Genomic DNA, 16,805 nt, shown 5'->3' with positions numbered 1-16,805 from the left:
TACAGGCCACCCAGCCAGGATGACAACACCAACAAATTAGTCTTTAAGCAACTAAGAAGTACATGTAAATCAACACAGCTGATAAAACAGGTCCACAAGATTCCTAAAACACCTGTACTTCTTGGTACAGGTACTAAGAGAACTGACTGGGAAAGGTGCCCTCCTTAATTTGTTGCTTGTTAACAGAGAGGTACTTAGGGGTTGAGGGATGATTTGTGACTTTCTTGGCCACAGCAACCACGAAGCAATCAAGTTTAAAATCTCTGCTGACAGAAGGAAAAGTGCCAGCAAAATTTCAACTCTGAATATGAAGAGAGCAAAATTCAGGCTGCTCTGGGAACTAGTTAGTGAGGTCCCCGGGCAAAATGCCTCTTTCTGGTTTGGGTTTTACTTTTTTTATTTACCCTTTTCCCTCTTTCCCCTCCCTGGCCCCGCATTTTGTCATTCTCTTTCCAAAGCACCCTCACCCATGAAGTAGAAATTAGCTGCATGGCTGGAAGTGAGAGTAGGGCCACCTCCCTGCCTTCCTGTTGTCCCCCAGGCATCCGCACCTCTGGTGCTGGCCTGGAGACTGGGAGACCCTTCTTCCACCTCCTTGGCGTGGGTGGAGCTGCGTGTGGCCTTTCTGCCCAGCCAAGGTGGCAGAGGCGGCTGTTCTGTCATTCCTCTGGGGAGCTGGGACAAGTCCTTGGCCTTGGACCGGCTGGAGCGCATGTGGTGCTGGTCACTGGAAGTAAAGGCCAGAACCAGCTTTCAGTCCCGGCACCTTTTGCATGGGAGCAATCTTTGAGATGTACTCAGCATTGGAGGTTGTATGTTAATTTTACTGCTGGGCAACCGAAAGAGGATGACAGTGCTCTAGCACAGGAAGGAGAAGTGCTTCTGCTCAGGACGATGGGCTGCCCAGGAGAGGTAAAGGGCAGCAAGACCTTTCCATCTTGGAAACTTTTGCGTGAGAGGAATCCTTGGATGTATTGGAGGTTGTATCCCAAAGTCTCCTGTGAGCTGCTGAAACTGCCCGGCAGTGCTTTAACACGGGAACTAGCGCACCCACCCGCACTCCCTCAGGGCTGCCCAGGGTCTGTCCCGGGGGGCGAGGGCAGGAGGAGGCCGGGCTCTGAGGGGTGGAGCGCCGCTGCCGCGGTGCCGGTGCGGAGGGAGGAGGAGGAAGAGGAGGGATGCCCGTCCTGCGCCGGCCGTTTCCCGGCGGAGCCGTCAGCTGACGCCGCCGTTTCCTGGCTGCCGCCCGCCATGCTGCGACTCCTGCTCCCGCTGGCCGCCCTGGCCGCGCTCCTCCGGGCGGCGGTGAGTGCCCGCCTCGCCTCCCCCTCCGCCAGGGACACGCGGGGGGTGGCTGTGAGGGCGCGGGGGCCCGGCGTGGGCGAGGGAGGGCTGGCAGGGGCCTCCTCCCGCCGCTGGAGGAAGGCGCTTCGCCTCGGTCCTTTTTTGAACCATGAGCGATTTGGGGCTCATGGGCGGCGCGCAGGGCGCGGGTGCCGGGCTTGTGGCATCGCCGAGGGGGAGATCCCGGAGCCGGGGCAGGGAGAGGTCCGTTCCCTTCTCCCGAGCAGGCCGGCCCGCTCCCAGCCCGCTGGTGCTGAGGAAGGGCTGGCGGTGCCTCCGTCCGGGCGTGATGGCCGGGGGCCGGAGCGATGCTGCCAGAGCCGGGGCTCCCTGCGCGCCCAGGAACCGTGAAGGCCTCGCTGAGCAACCCGGGGCAGTGGGAGAACCGGTACCGACACTGTTGGGAGATCCCGTGGGAAAACTTGCTGATCCTGTGGTGTATGAGAGGAGGGAAAGGGGTTTTTCCTGTTCTGCGTAGATTCTGTTATAGCCGCCTTGTCCCGGGGGACACAATACCACAGCCTAAGGACAAATCCTCAGGCTCCACAGTTCTCGTGGTTTATGCCTTGAGTTTGAGGCAGAGTGTCACTGCATCATTGGTAGATGTTGCAGTTGAATGGGGTACAGGTGGTTAAAGGCGTAGGAAATGTAGAACAACATCATGTGAGACCTTTATGGAAGGGAAGATTGAGTCACAGTCAGTGTGGTCTCTGAGGGGTGAGGTTGTGGCTGAGCCTTCCAGAATTTTGAAGGCAGCAGGCAAGAGGAATGGAGGACAAATACTCTTCAAATTTGGTAGTATTAGCATTTTGGGGGGATTTAATAGGTTAGTTTCAAACAAATAAAATACTGTAAAAATACATAGTTTTGACAACTTGCTGCCATGGGAGGTTGGAGAAGCAGACAGTACTTAACACATGAAAAAAAACCACCAGGATTTGCCAAATTTAAATACATCAAGTTCATAAACAACATCCAGAAGTGACTATGCAAGGATTTGCCCTCTAACGTCCTTAGTGTAGCAGCTTTGTCAGCTGAGGGGGAGTATGAGGGAGCAGACCACAAACAGGGGCCAGGGTCCTGTCATTTCTTTAAAAACAGCATTTGTTACTGCTGTTGTGCAGACAGAATATTGCATGGTGCCTGGAGGACCTGTGGACTTGAATCAGTAGGGCGTTTCTTGTGCTCTTATCTTCCTAGCTCTGTGTGTTTTCTGTAGAGGCATATGTGTAAAATAGCACTATGTCTTAATAGTTCAGTAACCGCTGAGAGGGCTTGAGGAACTGAGGCTGGCAAGCACAAGTTCCCTTATCAGCCTGCAGTTCCCTGACACAAGCAATGAGGGAAGGGGTCTTTTTAAAACTTGGTCTAGTCCTCAAAGTAGATCAGGGTCCTGTCATCACAGATGTGCTAATGTTCTTTTAAATTAGCTTGGGAGGGTATATGCAGCAGCTATAAGCAACCTGACAAACTGGAGTTTGCAGACTTCTGGGCTTAGGCTCACTGCTGAGCCCTGCAAGGCTGCTTTTGTGCCCTAGTTCTGAGATATTTTGGCTTTAATGATTGCTTGCTTTCTCTATCTAAGCGTGGATTGAGAGACAGGAAGTATTTTGAAAATCAGTATGCTGTTATGGGACTGTTATGTCAGATGTGGTCTCTATTGTATGTCATAAAAGACTATCCAAACTCTTTTTTATCTATGATTAAAATAAAACAATAGGTTCCTTTTAAATAGAAATGTGCAACCTGAGCATTAGTAGAAACACTGTGACTGAGCAAAATACAGAGCAAACCAGGGAATTCTGGTACCATTCAAACAAAACTGATGCTTGTTTATTTTCAGTCTGTGAGCAAACATGCATTAGATTCTGTGCTCCCTTCTAAAGGAGCAGGGTGTGGTGTTTTAATCCCTTTTTAACTTAGTTGCGTCCTGTTAGACCTGGATATGCTGGAACAGGTGTTGAATCTTGGAAAACTCTACACGTAGTGGAAGTGAGCTGGAAGTGAGTAGCAAAACACAATATGAATTTCACTGATCCTACTGATTTTCAGGGCTTTGGAGAAGTCTGATTCACAACTACAGGCAAGGATATCTGCTGATCATCTGCAGTTTCTGGGACCACAGTTGCATCTGTTCCAGTGGGGATTTCACTGCTGCTGTAGCATGTGTTAGTAGAACCTCTTGCATTTGGTAAGAATGTTTTAGGGTGATGCCTGCTTTTCAGATGGAGCCAACTGCTTGGCAAGAAGAACAGAGATCATGTATTAAGTTAATAGCAGAAGCAACTTAGTCCCAGAACATGTATGGGATTTACAAATGTTATAATGGTTGTTCCCAGGACTCATTGCATCCCTGTTGTGATGTATTGCCATCTACTATTAGGAAGTCTTAACGAGAAAAAAGAATTTAAAAGAAGAAGGGGTGTGGGGGAGAAATGATTTGGGGAGGCAGACAGGGAGCTTGGAAGGGGCCTTCCAGGATCCAGTCTCTTCTGTTGTCTGATTTACTCCACTTCAGGACATCTCCTTTGTGTCTTTATGACAGTGATTCTGCATGACCCAGCATCTTGCGTAGTATGTAGAGTAGCAGTCCTTTATTGCAGTCTGGGAAAAAGGGAATGTGTGTAATATTTTAAAGCGGCTCATACTGGTTCCTGGTTGCAGGCTTTGTTGACCCAAGGCATCCCTTCATAACCGCATTATTGACTACTGGAGACTTCTGCAGAACAGAAGGGAACAGTCAGGAAGCAAAGATGATCTCCTTCAAGCAATTGGCCATTGAAGCAAAGGCTGCAGTGGCTGCAGGAGTGGTTTTCGTCTCCATGATACTATCGCGGAGTTACCTGGCGGAAAAACTCGATTTCAGGACACGGCGCTGGCTTCTAAGGCTGCAAATGGCGCTATTTGTTAATACACTCATGTTGATGGGATCTCTTCATGTTTGGAGAAGCACAGTCACCACGTTCACCAGGTCTTCAGCTGCCAGCTCCTTCTGTTTCATGCTGTGGAAAATAGCTGTGTTCATGTTTCTAGCTTTGGCTCATTCTAGCTTCTTTACATTGCTATTTCTTGTTGCAGAAGAGCCTTATTTCTTTTCTTTAGCTGCCTACACTTGCTTGGGAGCCTATATTATTCTCATCTTTTTCCTCTTCACTCTAGGCTCTGTAGAGCAGGCTTACAAGTTCTTGGCTGGGAGAGGCGCTAAGGCAGGCACTGGCAACAAGAACAGAACAGCACTGAAACCAGTTCTGGCAGTCTTGCTGACTGTTGTGCTGACTGTTGTTGGGCTGTTAAATGCTTCCCAGCCTCCTACTGTGAATTCAGTGGAGATTCCAGTTCACAAGCTGCCCTCAACAATGAATAACCTGAAAGTGGTGTTGCTTTCAGATATCCATCTGGGGCCTACAGTTGGGAAGACCAAGCTTGCCATGATAGTGAGGATGGTTAAGGCTTTAAAACCAGATATCACCGTGATTGTTGGGGACCTGACTGATGCTGAGGCAAAGATCATACGACCTGCTGTTGAGCCTCTTGGAGAACTTGATTCCCCTTTGGGAACTTACTTTGTCACAGGAAACCATGAGTACTACACCTCAGATGTTAGCAACTGGTTCGAGCTGTTAAAATCATTTAACATTCAGCCACTGCATAACGAGAATGTGAAGATTGTTTCACCAAAGAGCGCTTCAGACTGGTTCTGCCTGGCTGGCGTGGATGATATTGAAGCAGATGTGTTGCACTACTCAGGACATGGCATGGATTTGAAAAAAGCTCTCAGAGGTTGTAGCAATGAGCACGCAATAGTACTCTTAGCTCATCAGCCAGTTGCTGCAAAGTGGGCCCTTCAGGAGAGGCCAGACATAAATTTAATTCTCTCTGGCCATACTCATGGGGGGCAGATTTTCCCTCTAAATGCTGGAGCTTATCTTTTGAATCCGTTCTTTGTTGGCTTGTACAAAGTTGGGCAGAACACCTTTGTCTATGTCAGCCCAGGGACGATGTACTATGGAATACCCATGAGGCTGGGCAGCAGAGCTGAAATAACAGAGATAATTCTGCATTCTCCTTGAGGAATTTTCCAATTGACAGACTTCTAAATTTTTTTTTTTTTTTGGCCAGTATATTGGCTCTTCTACTATGAAAGCAAATCCTTTTTCAGGGAAGCCAGAGAAGATATGTTGGGCTGAGCTTCAGCAGGTTCTGTTAAGTTCGAGCAGAAAACGCTAACTGTATCTTGGGGCTATGAAACAAATTTGGGACATATTAAATTACTGAAGAAATTAGGTCTTTGAGCTCATTATTGTTGAGGTTCTGCATTTAAAGGTAACACTGATGTCATGGAGATAATATGTGTCCTGTGCATGTTTAGTATTACCTGTGTCCTGCAGCTACTTCATGTTCCACTGTTCGGTATCCATCAGGCAGCTGCCTTAACAAATCTCAGGCAGGTGAAGTTCTGAGCTTGTGCTGTGAAGTCACTTGTGCATGTTTTGCAGAAAGGCCTGCAAGAGTGCCCACTGAGTATGTAAACTCTAGGAGGCTTATGCTAGATTTGTTGTGGGAAAGGAATAGTATAAGGTTTTTTTCTTTTAATTGACGCTGGATGTCTTTATTCTGCTAGCTGTCTGCAGCATGTACCAGGGCTTCTGGTCTGTGCTTCTTACTAGTACTATAAGTTGCCAGGCATCAGTTCTGAAATTCAGTTTTGTCCAGTTAAGAAGTTGGTGAGACTGATGCCAAAGGGTGAAAGTAGCTGTCTTTCTCAGGCATTTTCCCCAGAATAGCTGGGCATCCAGTAATTACTTACTGAAAATAGCTCTAATAAAAGCAATTGAAAAATATTTCATAGTTAACTTCTGTTGCTGTCTGAGCATACAGTACCGCCTTATATAAAGCACTAATTCCAAAGCTGAAATACTCAGTGTCTTTTATCTTCATTCTATATTTTTTTTCTCTGCCTAATTTCTCCTCCATCATTTTTCTCTTGCAAGAGTAAGTAGATGCTATTTGAAAACAATGCAAATAGGTTAATGCTTGACATTTGTTAAAGGCTTTAATATTTAAGTAAATTATGTCCTCTTTTAATGAGAGTAAACTCTGCAGCAGGTGACTTTCCCTAAGAGCATTTGCATGTCAGTGTCATGGTTATCTGATGGGCACATAGCAGAGTAACTGCTACAGGATAATGAGGGATGGAGGATTTCTTCCCATCTTTCATGGAAGGTCTTAACATAAATTAACATAATATTGGGAAATTTGAGGTATTAGAAAATACTGATACAAACATTCTTGTTTCTGTATCTTTGTGTTCACATAAGAAAGCTGGGGTGTAAAATAATGTGTGAATTTTGTCCAGGCTGATGAAGCACTTTACTTCCGTACATCTTCTCTCTCCTCCTGTCCCACCTCAGTGTTGCTGCATGGAACATCACAGGCAATTGGAGCCTGGGAATCCTGCCTCTGCAATCTGCAGCTGTAGCCACAGGGTTTTCCTTGCTCTGCCTTTCTGCCCAGCAGTACCCGGGTTCCTCTCAGGCAGACCCATGTAGCATGAGGCAAAAGAGAGCAGTTCTTCTACAGGAGACTGAGGGTGGAAGACCAGAGCTGAGGTGTTCGGTCTTTTCCTGTCTTCCTGTGTGATCCTGAACCAGACAACCATAAACGCTTTGTTTCATTCTTCAGCTTCTGTTCTCATATTGAAGGAGATAGATGGGGGTGTGTTTGAAGAGTACCATAGTCTTTGTACAGTTGAGGGGTTTTGTAAGTTAAATTCTGAAGTTTGTCTTCATCTCCCAGGCAGAGTTTCTGATTCCTATGCTGGTTTTGTAGACTGCTCCTCTGTGCAAACATCTTACATTTTCACTCAGGAATAATGAGAAATACTGTAAGCGTGTCATGAAGGTTATTGGACTTGTTGGAAAAGTCAGTCCTCTTTCAGCCTGAAAACTAAATACCTTACCAGCCAGGCTCTCTACTTGCCAGATTAAATAATTTCTGTTTCCCATCACTTATAATTTTTGTAAACTTTTTTTTTATGATTGTGTGATAATACCTATTTAAGTATCTTAAAGTTTCCTTCAACACTGCCCACTGTCCATGTGGGATCCTTCTGAGATTTTTTGCAGTTAGTGGCATAGTGTCAAATGGTCTTATGAGGAGAGAATTTTGATAGCCTGTAGCCTTCTGTTTGCTTGTCAATACGCCTTCAGTTAAAAGCTGTGTTCTGGGTTTAGTGGTGCAGAGTATTCTCACCTGGCCAGTAGTCCAGGAGGATTGTTTTTCACTTGTTGCACTGAATATTCTTACTGTGTTAAGAACACTAATTGTTAAGCCAGTTTCCTCAGCAGGAGGCATTTGTGGGACTGATTTTAGATGGTGTCAGTTTCTCAGTGAGTTGCTAGTATTATTTACTTTTTCTTTTTTTCCCTGCCCATTTTATTTCTCTCTTCATTCTGAGGAAGTGTGTGCAAAAACCTAGCTGAAGGGATCCTTCCATCCCAGAATTTCTTCATTACTTTGTATGCGCCTCTCTTGGAAGATAATTATGTATCCTTTCAGAAGCAGATATGCGTCCTTTTACGAGTGGTCATATTGTCATTTCATAAATTTATTGCGTTCTCCCGATGTAATTTAGTTCTTGCCCATTTTTTTTGTTTCTCTCCCTCTGAAGGGTTGTCTGCTTGGTGATTACTTATTACTTAGAATGTTTTCTTTCTGTGCCAAAACACTTCAAAGCCTTTTCTTATTTTGCTTTTTAAGTATGAATGGAAGGTATCCTAGATCAACATTCTGTTTGATAAAAGCAATGAACCTTTTCCTTTTGTTTGATAGAAGGAATGAACCATTTCTATAATCTCTCTAATCAGCAATCTCTAACTGTCCTTCAAGGTTCTTTCTGTACTTTTTCCAGTTTGATTTGAATGTGCACAGTGCAGACCTGTGTTCAGTATTTCAGATGAAGAAAAATTGCTGTGCTGCTTATTTTGTAATTTAAAAAAAATTTTTTTTGTAACTTTTATGTGTGTGTGTAATGTATTTAATCTGGAGAACTTAACTAAATGAATATATATTTCATCCTATAAAAGGCCAGTTCATTGGAGGGTGAGGAGGAGTTAATTACTGCAGAATTAATAGCAGAATATAATAGTACCATCACTCTGTGAAAATTATATTTATTATATAATTACTATAGAATTGATTGGAAAATATGTAAAATTGTGGTATAACAAATGCTTTAAATGTTGGGATTCAATAAAACTTTATTCTTATATCAAGCATGAGGCCTCTAATGACCTTTTATTTTGTACCAGTATGCACTGTGGCAGTTTATGCTGAATAGTTTTACACACTCCTTCTATTTACCAACAAAAACTACAAACAATAAACCTGACTAGTTTTGGAAACTCTTACACCCCCACTGCCAAGCGAGGCATGGTGGAAAGTGGGAAAGGTAAGGCCCCTATTACATTTCCCTAAAGCCTCCTAGGAGAAAAAGGTGCAGACTGAGGGGGTGAGGATGTGGCACAGAGAAAAGGATCACTGTGAGGGCAGAGAAGGGTTCCTAAGAAAATTTTTTGGAAGGAACAGAAGAAAATTAGTGATTTGTGATTCTCAATTTTGATACTTAAGCTGTGAGGTAGAGAAAGAGGTGTTTTGTGATTGGTCTGTGTAAGAGAGGCTAAAAATCTTCAGAGGTGGAGGATTTGTACCCACATTTGTTTGCTTTCTAAATAAGAAAAAAACCTGTTTTGTAAGTTTGGAGAATGAGAGATTCTTGCCACTAATAAACAGTCCTGTGTGTTGAAAATGGGAAAAAATCCTATGTTGAGAGATGTGCACATTATAGAATGTTGAAATAGCATTAAGGTTGCAAAAATAAACACTTGATTTAAGCAAGGACAAATTCTTTAGTTCTTCTCTTTTCCATGCCAGTATGCTCTGAGGACGTAAGGTGCAGCATTATACCATCGCCTGTAAGGGTCTGAATTTTCACCTGGGCACTGGTATGATTTGGTATGAACGAGCTGGCACCCCAAACAGTGCTGTTAGTGTGTGTTGCTTACCAAATGAGCAGACCCACTGCCCCATCTTCTAGGGAGACAAAGTAGGAACGAATTCCCTGCATATTCACCGCAGTGAGTACGCAGTATTGCCAGAGCCAGACATAAATTCATGAGGACAGCTCTCCTGTTTTTGTTGCAAGCCCTGGTCTGCATGCAGTAGGTCATCCACTGACAATAAAGTAATGCTGAGGAATTGATCATGATGGGAAGTCCGTTTACAATGAATGATGAGTGAGGTGAAGCGGAAGTACTCTGGTAGCTTCCTCCCTCTCCTCACCCACATAATAACACTGTCAGGAAGTGTATGTGTTGGGATGGTGCTTTACAGCTATGGTCACAGCTTTAAAAACCTCACTTCTAAATGGTAACTGGTTCAGTGATGACCACTTTCATAATTAGTACCGTCTTTTAATTGTTTTAAGATAGCCTTAGCTCTCTGTCAGAAGTGTCTGTCCCTGAGGGCGTGTAAACAGTTTTTTCAGCATTCATAATCTTAACAGTTCTCTGCCACGAATAGAGCAAGTGTCTTTTCCATAGGGCTCTTGATGTGGTTAGTCTAAATGAGGGTGCTAGAATCCTCTTACAGAGGGACACCATAGCAATTTATTTTGCCTCTCCTTATTTCCAGGGATAGTGGCCTTTTAATGTATAAGGTGCTTCTATCCATAATGATGCTTTTTTCTGGTTTCTTTTCTGTGTTGTTGCACTTGGATTCTGAGTTCCACTTAGTCATGATCATTTTGAAGCACTCAGCTCTGCATTAGTGCTGTGACTTGTCACAGTGCCCTAGAGTAAAAAAGCGTTTCAAGAATGTGAAACATCTGCTTGGTGTTTGTAAAGGTGAATAGTTTCCTTCAGGGGTGCACACAGAGCAATTCCATCCTAGTGCAGCATGCCCAGCCATCAAGATGCAGGTTATAAATGAAAGATCAGGAAAAGGTCACATACATTTAAATTGAACAGAAAGTAAGCAGCTGTAGCTACCTGTGCATCCTGTGCAGCAACAGTTTACTTGAGGTCTAACAGCCTGGAGTGACTACAGCATCATAATTTCCTATGGAGAATCCCAGCTTTTGAGAGCAGTTGGTTTGTGCTTCTGAGTTCTGTGAGGTCCCAATTTTGGAGAGGCCTGACATGCCCATACCTTTGTTGAGTCAAGATTTATTTATCTTTGTTAGGTAGTCTTAAGAATGGGTCCATGTTTGTGGAAACAGAGCATAAAAAGCCTCTGCTGTGCAGCACTTGGCAGTCCCTTGCTGGATCCTTTCATATCTGTTGTTACACGTCTGCCACACAATCTCACTTGTTCACTGTTGGCAGAGTGCTGTAAATTGCTATGTGTGTCTAGGACATTTTCCACAATGTTTTTCAGGTTTTCTGTGAAATAATGCCTTTGTTGCAGATGCAACATGCTGTTGTCTTCCTCCTTGGAGTTTGTAGTCTTCAAATGATGACAGAGTGTTATTGCAGTTGCTCTGTTTAATGGCGGTCTAGGGATAGGCATATTGGCTTAGTAATTTTGTCCTTCATGTTTCAGGAGGGAGTGTGTTTTCTTTAAACTATATCTGCTAGTTTGCTGGTTCTTTTATCCTGTGACACATTGCACTGGCTCCCTTTTGCTATTTATTGTGCTGAGACTGAGGTCAGCTGCAGACAGCTGGAGGAAAGTCATTCACCATCTCTTATTTTAGGACCATTGTATCATCTATTGTAGGCAACCCACAGATGTTGGATAGCCTGTTCTCTGTGTCTTTCAAAGCAGAAAAAAATTACATTGTGTCTCTTTTTTTTGTTTACAGAAGGTACCTGAGAGGAGTTTTGGGATTGATTATGATTCCAACTCTTTTGTCAAGGATGGGAAACCTTTCCGTTACATCTCTGGTAGCATTCACTACTCGCGGGTGCCCCCGTATTACTGGAAAGACCGCCTGTTGAAGATGAAGATGGCAGGGCTTGATGCCATCCAGACGTGAGTAGCTGTTGACTTTCCAAGTGATTTGTGGTCCTGGCAGCTGTATGAGAAGTCATTAAGAGGAATGCTGCCATTGTTACTTGGTTTATTATTTTGTCTGTAATAGGTGAGAAAGCTCTGGAGAGGTTGAAGGGTGGTACAGGATGACCTCTAACCACATAAATGGGGACAGTGGGGCAGGTTGTAGCTAGCAGCCTGTTCCCCTAATGATAGGCAACACCTCTTGCTTCACAGCCCAGGGTGCAAATGTGACCTGAAATAAATTGTTCAACTGTGAACTTCAGCAACTACGTAACAGCTGTACATGCTCTGCCTCTGCCAGAGACATTGTACTCTGGTCAAAAGGCAGACTAGGTGAGAGGAGACAATAACCTAACAGTTAATACTGCCTGGGTTGTATCACCCAGAAACCTTGAAAATATTGGTAAAGACTGCAGTAATATTTAAAGGTATTTCACCAGGAGCATTTAAATTTAGATAAATGAATGGGGAATTAGATGTACTTCTTTAAAAAAAAAGAAGTTTAAACAGCTTTCAGTTTTGTGTGTGTGTACAAACCCCTTAGTCCATTTTTCTTGTCTTTTCTACCTGGTTGTGTACTTAATTCAACAGATGAGGCACAGATAAAAAAAGCCTCAGCTTACTCTTATTTTTGCCATAGCTTCCTTGACAAGGGAAGTGGTGGAAAAGTATAAGGCACAGTCTTTTCAGGAAATGGTTGTGATTCCCAAGCAGGTTTGTTTTTCCTTTCTTAAATCATTGAAAGGCTTAGAGCTTCTCTTTGAAACCATCTGCTTTTGTGCTATGGACAGTGCATGTTCTGGCAGTGCAGAGCCTGTAGGCTAAGGGCATTTTGCTCAGTGAGAGTGTTGTACCACCTCTTCTTCCTCACTCTTGAAATTTCTATTGTTGTTAGACCTGCAAGTTGCAGGGTTGCCTTGTACACTTGTATCCTTGGGGATGAGATTAGTCAGAATTAGTATGTGAAGAAGAGACAGCAGGGAAAGAAAAAAAGTTGAATTTTTCCAGATTTAGGATTCTCTATTTTTTTGTGCATCTTAAGACTCTTCCCTGTGTTGGGATGATGCAGTCACTTTTTGGTGAGTGTATTTTGTGGTTATTTTTGTTGTTTTCTATTAAAGAATTGAGTTCTGCCTTCGCTCACATTAATAAGAGCAATGGGATTAGGTAACACACTTGCTCAGGATAGTGTTGCCTGATTTGCCCAAGTAATTACTTCTTGCTGAAATAAAAGTAATTTAAAGTGGACCTGAAAATTATACCTTTTGGTGTCTGGCTTGAAGGTCAGCCTGGGTCCAGACAGTGGCTCTGTGGCTCCCATGATCCATAGTGCCTCATACTTCCCTCATGTGTCTGATTGATTTTCCTCCTCCTCCCAACACCCATGGGTTTTCAGTGCCTTCTCTTAATTTCCAGCTTTTTCAAACAATCCCTTCCTTTTTTTATTTATTTTTTTTTTCAAATTGCCTTTTCATGCCTCTGCTGCATCACTGGCCTTTTGAGATAGGAATTTCTTTTTCCATTTCCCCCATCACTATTGTTCAATGGCAAAATTGCTGTGGGGCTGGTTTGGGATTTTTTCCTGTTGCTTACTCCTCTTCATTTGTAATCTCCCAGCAACAAGGTGTGTTTTTTCCTTCTTTCTTTTCTGCTTTTTTCCCTTGTTGATATCTTGTGCTCTGCTTTACTGTTTTGCATTAGCGTCTTTCCGCTGTGCAGGAAGGAGTGAAGATTTGTGTTGTTTTGCTGGTGCCAACTGATCTCTGTTGGTCTTAGGAGAGCTGAGCTGTGTCTGTTTTGGCACAAAAGGTGCTGTGCAGCTGGCAAGTGGTTATGGCACCTGTGGCTTTAGGTGTTGTTGCTGGATCACATCACAACAGCTTTGTTACAGCCTGTTTTGTTTTTCTAAGAGCAGACTGAGTTTCTTTAACTTTCTCTCCCATTATTGCTCACCTTTGGATCTTTTCTACTATGGTGAAAGATAAATCTAAAAGTGTACCTTAGAAGCAGAAAATACTCCTGTGCCTTGCATTTTCTACAAGAATCAAATCCATGTGTCTTTTCATTTGACACTAATCTCTCTCTCTCTCCTGATGCTGAAAAAGCTCCTCACTAATCAAAAACCCCTTTTGTTTTTCTTTGAAGTTTGCCAATAATCAAGTCTTACTGCTCTTGATAATTTGAGATAAAGCTATAAATATTCATATTACCCCAAAGAAATCTTCTGTGATTTTGGTAAAAAAAGAAATTGGTCTACGTGATTGGGTTTTTGTTTTCTCTTCTGCGCACTTTTTCCTGGATCAGTAATACTGCTAGCAAGGGACTGAGATACAAATTGTGTGAAGTTGTTCTGGAATGAATGGGCAGCAACACTGCCAGACTTTCTGGCAGAATGTGGTAGTTGGACTCCCAATCTTGAGGCAACCTCTGAAGACTGTGATTTTGCTGCTTGGAATTTTTCCCGTAAGATAGGGAGCGGTCCTGCTATAATTTGAAGTATGGGAGCATTCCTTGTTCTTATCAAGGCATTCCTAGTGAGGTTTACCACTTCAAGGGAAACAGGATCCTTTTATTATGGGATTGTCCTTGTAAATACCTTGTGGTCAAAGCCAACCAGACATATTCTTCTTCCTGTTCTCTGCAGCTTCTTTTCCAAAAGGCTCACTATGCCTTGATGCATCATTCTGCTCATGACCGAGTCAGCAGCTCATGCCAGACTCTGGAATGGGTGAAGTCAGTACACGAATATAACTGTCCGCACCTGGTAGCATCTTAAACAATAACAGAACAGGAGAAAACAGGTGACAGAAAGCTTGATCTTGCATTAAAGCTTAAGAGATCAAGGCCTACTCCTTCTAAAGAGCAGATTGAAATTTAATGTTGTGGTCAGTGTGATGTCCCAGAAGATGGTGGAGGAGGATGCTGAGGAGCTCACTCCCCACCTCAGCAGGCAGCACACAGAGCTGTCTGGTCACACAGGTAACTGTCCTTGTTTTTAGTTCCTGGACTGTGTCTGCCAGCTGGAAATGGGTGCTGGCTGATAAAGGCATCTGGAAAGCACGAAGTTTGGGTTTTCTTTTGCACGGAGCAAGTAAACAGCCACTAGATGGGGCTGAAGATAAACAGGATTTGCTGATCAGTGGAGATGCTTCCTGGAAGAATCCGCAGTTACCTTTACAGGCTCATAGAAAGTTAAAGAATGTTGAGCATTTTCTTTGTTTTACTCTATTTGTTGACTAATGAGCAGAAAGCTGTAAACCTGTACAAACTCCTTCTAAGAAAGAGCTACTGTTTAGCATATCTAATATTTAAAATTTAAATACAAATTACTGTTTCTAAAGACTCATATATGAGTAATTTAACTAGCATGCTCATTTATGAAAGTAGCACAATTTATTTAACTTTACCGTATTACAAAAAATCCCACCCTGGTATTACAGAGAGAATTATCTTGTACATTAAGGAATTTGAAGAATTTTGTCTATTGATGATCTCTGAAATAGGAGGGGAAAGCTGTGACTTCTAAAGAAAGGAGGGTTATAGCATGAAGCTTAGAAATTGTGTGTAAATGGAAAGTAAACTCAAATACAGAAGAAGTACCATGTTTCAAGTTTGAAAAAGGATGTGAGTTTCCTTTATAAATTCATTGTTCTGTAACTAAAGCAGTAAAAGATTAACAACTGACTATAAATTTCTACATTGGTATGTAACAATTATGCTCATTAAAGATAACAATTTCAAAGCAAAATTATTTCATTTTAGACCATCACTAGCTGTAGAAAATACATTGGGGGATTAAAGTGTCTTAATAACAATTTTTAGACCAGTGTTAAAAATAAATTTTTATCATGATTCATTATGTAAAAAAACGGTTTCAAATAAGTTTTTTTCTTAGTCTTCTTCCCTTTTTCTCCACCAGAATCTGTTTTTTTTCCAGTGTTGTGGTCAAGCATGTGACATAAATGAAAACTGGTTTTGGAAGAATTTTTCTATCTTCTTCTATCTTGAGCATAAGGGAGCTGGAGAAACCCTTTCATCCTCACCTCAGACAATATTAAGCGTATTTAAACAAGTTCATAAAACTCTTGAATGAGTATATTTTCACATGGTTCATATATTCTTTAAATGCACTTGTAGTTTTTTTTACAAGTGAGTTAATCGTGTTTCAGAAACAATTAGAGCAGCTTGACTCAGAAATAAAATATACCACATAGAGGAAAAAATTTGCTCTTTGATGCCTGAGTGTATTGCTTTGACTCCATCCTGGCACTCAAATTTTAAGCTTTATCTTTTCAAACAGAGGCTTAAAATTTTGGCATTTGAGATATAATATTAAGGTTGAAAGATTATAATTTTTGTATTTGATGTTCATGTGCATATTTGTCTGGGTATGGCCATTTCATTACTGTACTCATGTGAAGCTTGTTTTTCTTCCTTATAGAAAACATTGTTTTAGGATTTTTCTTTCCCTCTTGGGTAGTTTTTACAAAATTAAATGTGGAACATACTAACAAACCCAGGTGGTAAGAAAAGTGTTGCCTGAGAGGATGTTTTCTTGACTAGGAACAGTTTTGTGAATTTTAGAAATTTTTCTCAAATTAGTTCTCTCTGGAACAGTGGCAGCAGTGTTCCTAAAAGGATTACAAACCCATGTGCAAAACAGTAAATGTATGAAGAATAAATTTTCCCATTCCCTTGAATCCTTGCTCAGGTTGTACTCATCCCTAATTTTACTCTGTCTGAGCTAGACTGCCACTTAGTAGTATGGCAAACAAAACATTCGTGATTGTCAAGCAGGGACCATCAGCTACAACACTACTCGTGGTAGTTGGTAGATTAGTTTCTTTATTGTCTTGCAACCAAAGTGTGGTTTTTTTTATTTCTGTGAGATGTTCTGGGCTGAGGTTGTGGTCTCCTAAGTCCTGGAGGTAGGAGAGAGGTGTTCTTTCAAATGGTGATCTGCACGTTTGGCACCTTTATTACTTAGTTGAAATTAAGCTTTACTTTGTCCAAGCTCTTGGACACCTTAGCATCTCTTAACTTGACCATTCTTCCTATGGTGGTTTTCCAGAACTTGCATTGTTCCTGGTCCATGAAAACTTTCAGGACCTAGATGCAATATCATTTGAGGCTTAGGTGTTTTTCAAGTTCCTTGCAGTGGCAGCGGCGTAGACCTGTCAGCCAGGTTGGTGTTCCCTGTGCAAGCTGGGTGATCCATTCATGAAGGGTCATGTGCTGTTTTGGGCAAGCTCATTTTTGGCCTCCTCCTTCATGAGTGGTTTACCACATTCATCTCCTCATCAACCTCCCACCACTATGCAGCTGTAACTGTTTACTTAAATTTAGGAACAGACATCGTGGTTTCAAAATGGCACTCCCAGAACCTGTTCTTACCCCGATAGGGA

At 42.5% G+C, this 16,805-nt stretch overlaps 2 protein-coding genes across 4 annotated transcripts in view; both read left to right on the top strand.

Annotated features, from left to right (window-relative positions):
- The first annotated feature begins 1,146 nt into the window (after positions 1 to 1,146).
- The window catches only part of GLB1 (galactosidase beta 1), a 41,323-nt gene continuing 25,664 nt past the window's right edge, over positions 1,147 to 16,805 (top strand). The window contains exons 1-2 of the mRNA XM_010398827.4: positions 1,147 to 1,305; positions 11,207 to 11,376. Coding sequence (XP_010397129.1) covers positions 1,252 to 1,305; positions 11,207 to 11,376 — 224 coding nt within the window. The 5' untranslated portion in view covers positions 1,147 to 1,251. The remainder of the gene's footprint in view (positions 1,306 to 11,206; positions 11,377 to 16,805) is intronic.
- TMPPE (transmembrane protein with metallophosphoesterase domain) lies at positions 1,219 to 8,619 on the top strand. 3 transcript variants are annotated; one of them, XM_010398824.4, is made up of 3 exons: positions 1,219 to 1,305; positions 3,397 to 3,535; positions 4,009 to 8,619. In XM_010398824.4, exon 3 carries the CDS (start codon positions 4,098 to 4,100, stop codon positions 5,412 to 5,414), a length of 1,317 nt encoding a protein of 438 aa, XP_010397126.1. In that variant the 5' UTR covers positions 1,219 to 1,305; positions 3,397 to 3,535; positions 4,009 to 4,097; the 3' UTR covers positions 5,415 to 8,619. The 3 variants fall into 3 exon arrangements, with proteins under 3 accessions (XP_010397126.1, XP_010397128.1, XP_010397127.1); XM_010398825.4 differs by having other exon boundaries at positions 1,225 to 1,305; positions 3,397 to 3,512; XM_010398826.4 differs by lacking the exon at positions 3,397 to 3,535 and having other exon boundaries at positions 1,224 to 1,305.

The sequence above is a fragment of the Corvus cornix genome, chromosome 2 (assembly GCF_000738735.6).
Source record: "Corvus cornix cornix isolate S_Up_H32 chromosome 2, ASM73873v5, whole genome shotgun sequence".
Lineage (NCBI taxonomy): Eukaryota > Metazoa > Chordata > Aves > Passeriformes > Corvidae > Corvus > Corvus cornix.
Note: the sequence above shows the minus strand (reverse complement) of the source record. Positions and strands in the feature narration are given on the sequence as shown.